Source organism: Octopus sinensis, unplaced genomic scaffold (assembly GCF_006345805.1).
Source record: "Octopus sinensis unplaced genomic scaffold, ASM634580v1 Contig02057, whole genome shotgun sequence".
NCBI classification, from domain to species: Eukaryota; Metazoa; Mollusca; class Cephalopoda; order Octopoda; family Octopodidae; genus Octopus; species Octopus sinensis.
Window position 1 is genome coordinate 10001 of NW_021825337.1, and position 3144 is coordinate 13144.

A 3144-nucleotide genomic window follows, 5' to 3' on the forward strand; every position below is an offset into this window, starting at 1 on the left:
GGGATGGATCAGTACAGAAACAACTGGTTCAATAATTCCTAGAGAAAAACATGTGTAAAGACATACTTAAATTTATCATAAACCCATATTTATCATTTAATATTTTTTGTCTTCAGAAAGTAATCTATAAATAAGAATTGTTCAGTCTATTTTATAAAAGTATAAAAAAATTATGCAAGATATTCTAAAGAATACTTTGAATAAAATAATCTAATGAAAGAGATAAAAAGCAGAACATGTTACAAGAGATTATTATAACCAGTGGCTTCTTCAGTTGATGAAAAAGAAAAGAATGAAAACAAAAATTCAGTAAGCAGCAATTCTAATAGCAGTGAGAAAATCTAAAATAGATAATTTACCTGCAGCTGGTTCTGCAACAAGTGGGCTAGCAGAAGAACCCAGTCGTTGAACCAAACTACCAAGCTCATGGAGGGCACACACCAGCACATGCTGGCTGGCTGATACCTCTGAAGCTTGAAACTTTCCATCATTTGATTCCATTACAGCTTCTCCTGAAAATAACAATATACTTTAATACAATTGTGGTAAAATTATTAGATGCTTAAAATATGAAGAATTTACAAAACAAACTATGAGACAAAACTGTATAAGTATTTTTAAAATGTTTGAAATTTACAAAATGCAATACAGTGTTAATACAATATGGAGAATGTTTGGGCTAAATTTGATGATTTTTTTCATGTCTTTTTTTTTTTTTCAGTTGGTGAAATGAAAACAGCACTGGAGAGTATAAAGTTATAGGTGAGAAACTGCTAGCTGACATGGAGGACTGGAAGCTTTCTAAATATTGGAAAAGTGTTACCTGTATCATGATGATTCTTGCTGGCTATCAAAATGCCAATGTCATGACTGCTGCTCAATGCCCTGTGAACACTGTAAAGGCCCTAACAAGTGGCATGGACAGCGACAACAGCGACTATGAAGCTGTGGTCAGCAGGAAGGACACAGAAGTTCTGACAGTTCACACACTGAGATTCCTTCACACTGCTTTAATTTAGCTGGCTATGTGAAGCTAGAAGACTATAGTCAATCTCTGGCTGGAGAGGGTTGCTGCTAAAAGCCATATGTCATAACTCCAAAAAGAGTCAGAAGTAGTTGTTGGAGAATTTCTATGACTTCACCAGCCCCAGTCTCTGACTGCCTAACTCTCAAATGTAATCCCATGGATTACTATGTGTGAGGCACAGTTGAGATGGACATCAACCACTCTGCTTGCAATAGCAAAGCTGAGTTAGTGGCCCAGATCAAGAAGGTGCTTGAAGATCTTACCAGGAATAGAATAAAGAACATATGCACTGAGTTCTGGACCTGTCTTGTGGCTATGGTGGTAGCTGAGGGTGGCTACTCTGAATAAACTGTTATCTCCTAACAATAATCTAGTTGATATTTTTGATTTTTTAAAAATACTTTTATTTATTTTTGGATGGGATATTGTTTTTTGTTTACTTTTAATGCAAACTGTTAAATTTAGCTTGAACATCCTGAACATTATAACACTGAATTATTTCAAAAGTAGATTTTCTGTAAACTAACTCCAACAAGTCAAGGGCTTATAGATGGCACCGTTTATACTTTCCTTAATATAAAATCTAAGTATTGTGTCATGCCATAAATAATGCAGTTTTTTCAACTGCATGCACTAAAAATCAGATGGGATAAACTACCTACATCAACTTGCTATAAAAGCAGTTAATAATTTTACCTTGTATGTATTCTTAGTGCAATTTTTGAAGAGAGCAGTTCGATTTTCTTACAACCTTGAGTTTGCATATAGACTACACTGTGTTTTAACACTACAAAAACTAAATCAGTAACAAACATATCTTTTCTCAATGACTTCTATGACTGCCTTCACAAATACAACTGCACACACCACACTGTACTTCGCACTGTCAGTATGCATGCACCTTAATAAGGTTTAGGATAGTTCACTTGCTATGCTACAGAGGTGTCAGGATTTCACTGCAATATCTCCCCTTTTTGAGCTTGACTTTCCTTGGAAGTGAGTATTTTTCCTTTATTTATTATATTTATTACCCTCTCCCCACCCCTTTCTTTCAACTTAATTCCCCAGGAAGAAATTGGAATATTTTCTTTTTCGTTTTGACTACTTGCAAAAGTTCAGTTTTTCTTTTCTTTTCCTAGTAAATGTACTCGATGGTTTGACTATTCCTTGAGGTACAGGTATGTCAAAAATGTCGAAGAAATTCCATTAGTTCTTCATGTTTTATTCTTTCTTCTGCAAACCATTTTTTTTCAGTTGGTTTAAATGTCTTTCGTGTTCCCATGTATGACATTTTACCATGTAAGTTCATTTTCTTAAACATTCACTTATTATACCTTCTTCCCAACTTTCCTGCCTATTTCTGTATATTCTAAAAAACACCTTGTCACTGATTTTGAACTATTTTGTCTTATTTTTGGTGTTTCTCATCACTTATTTTTTTCTTCCCAGTAGTAAGTGGTCAAACACTGACCTGACATTCCTGGTGACATACCTTAAGTGGTGTTGGGATTAAGTGTTATTCAATAGACAGTTAAGAATTGCATCAATGAGGTATCAGATAGTAGCTTATTCCTATATTTTTTCAGTCTCCTCTTAAACGTGTCTACATAACGTTCTGCTAGTCCATTCGATCTTCGATGGTATGGCAGAGTAGTAATATGCTCCATTGCATACATTTCGCAAAAGTTTTTCAATTCCTTTGATGTCAATTGCGTTCTGTTATCAGATACTATAGTGTTTGGGTCGCCATATCACGCAAAAAGTTCATCCAGAAATTCCATTATTACTTTGGAAGTTGGCTTCCTACATTTACATATTTCTGGCCATTTCGTGTAACTATCTACAAATATTTAACAGTCCTGCAAAGTCTATGTGTAATCTGTCAGTCTTGAGCCAAAGCTGAATATTTATAGGTGGTACTTTTGCTTCCAGCACATAACCCCTGCAGGCTTTCACCAATTTTTCAATATCCTGGTCCCTATTTGGCCAGTAGATGTAGCTCCTCATCAGTGCTTCCAATCTCGCAATTCCTGGATGTCTCATGTGGAATTCTTTTAGCATACAATTTTGCAAAGAAACAGGTATTACAACCCTCTGAGCATACATAAGCACGTCAT

The 3144-nt window shown here is 35.1% G+C and overlaps 1 protein-coding gene across 1 annotated transcript in view; it reads right to left on the minus strand.

The window, feature by feature from the left end:
* LOC115227220 (HEAT repeat-containing protein 5B) overlaps positions 1-1677 on the minus strand; it is a 1938-nt gene extending 261 nt beyond the window's left edge. Inside the window, exons 1-3 of the mRNA XM_029798115.2 lie at positions 1649-1677; positions 360-512; positions 1-38 (exon numbers count right to left, since the gene is read on the minus strand). The exon at positions 1-38 is cut by the window's left edge and continues 261 nt beyond it. Coding sequence (XP_029653975.2) covers positions 1-38; positions 360-501 — 180 coding nt within the window. The 5' untranslated portion in view covers positions 502-512; positions 1649-1677. The remainder of the gene's footprint in view (positions 39-359; positions 513-1648) is intronic.
* Positions 1678-3144: the final 1467 nt, after the last annotated feature.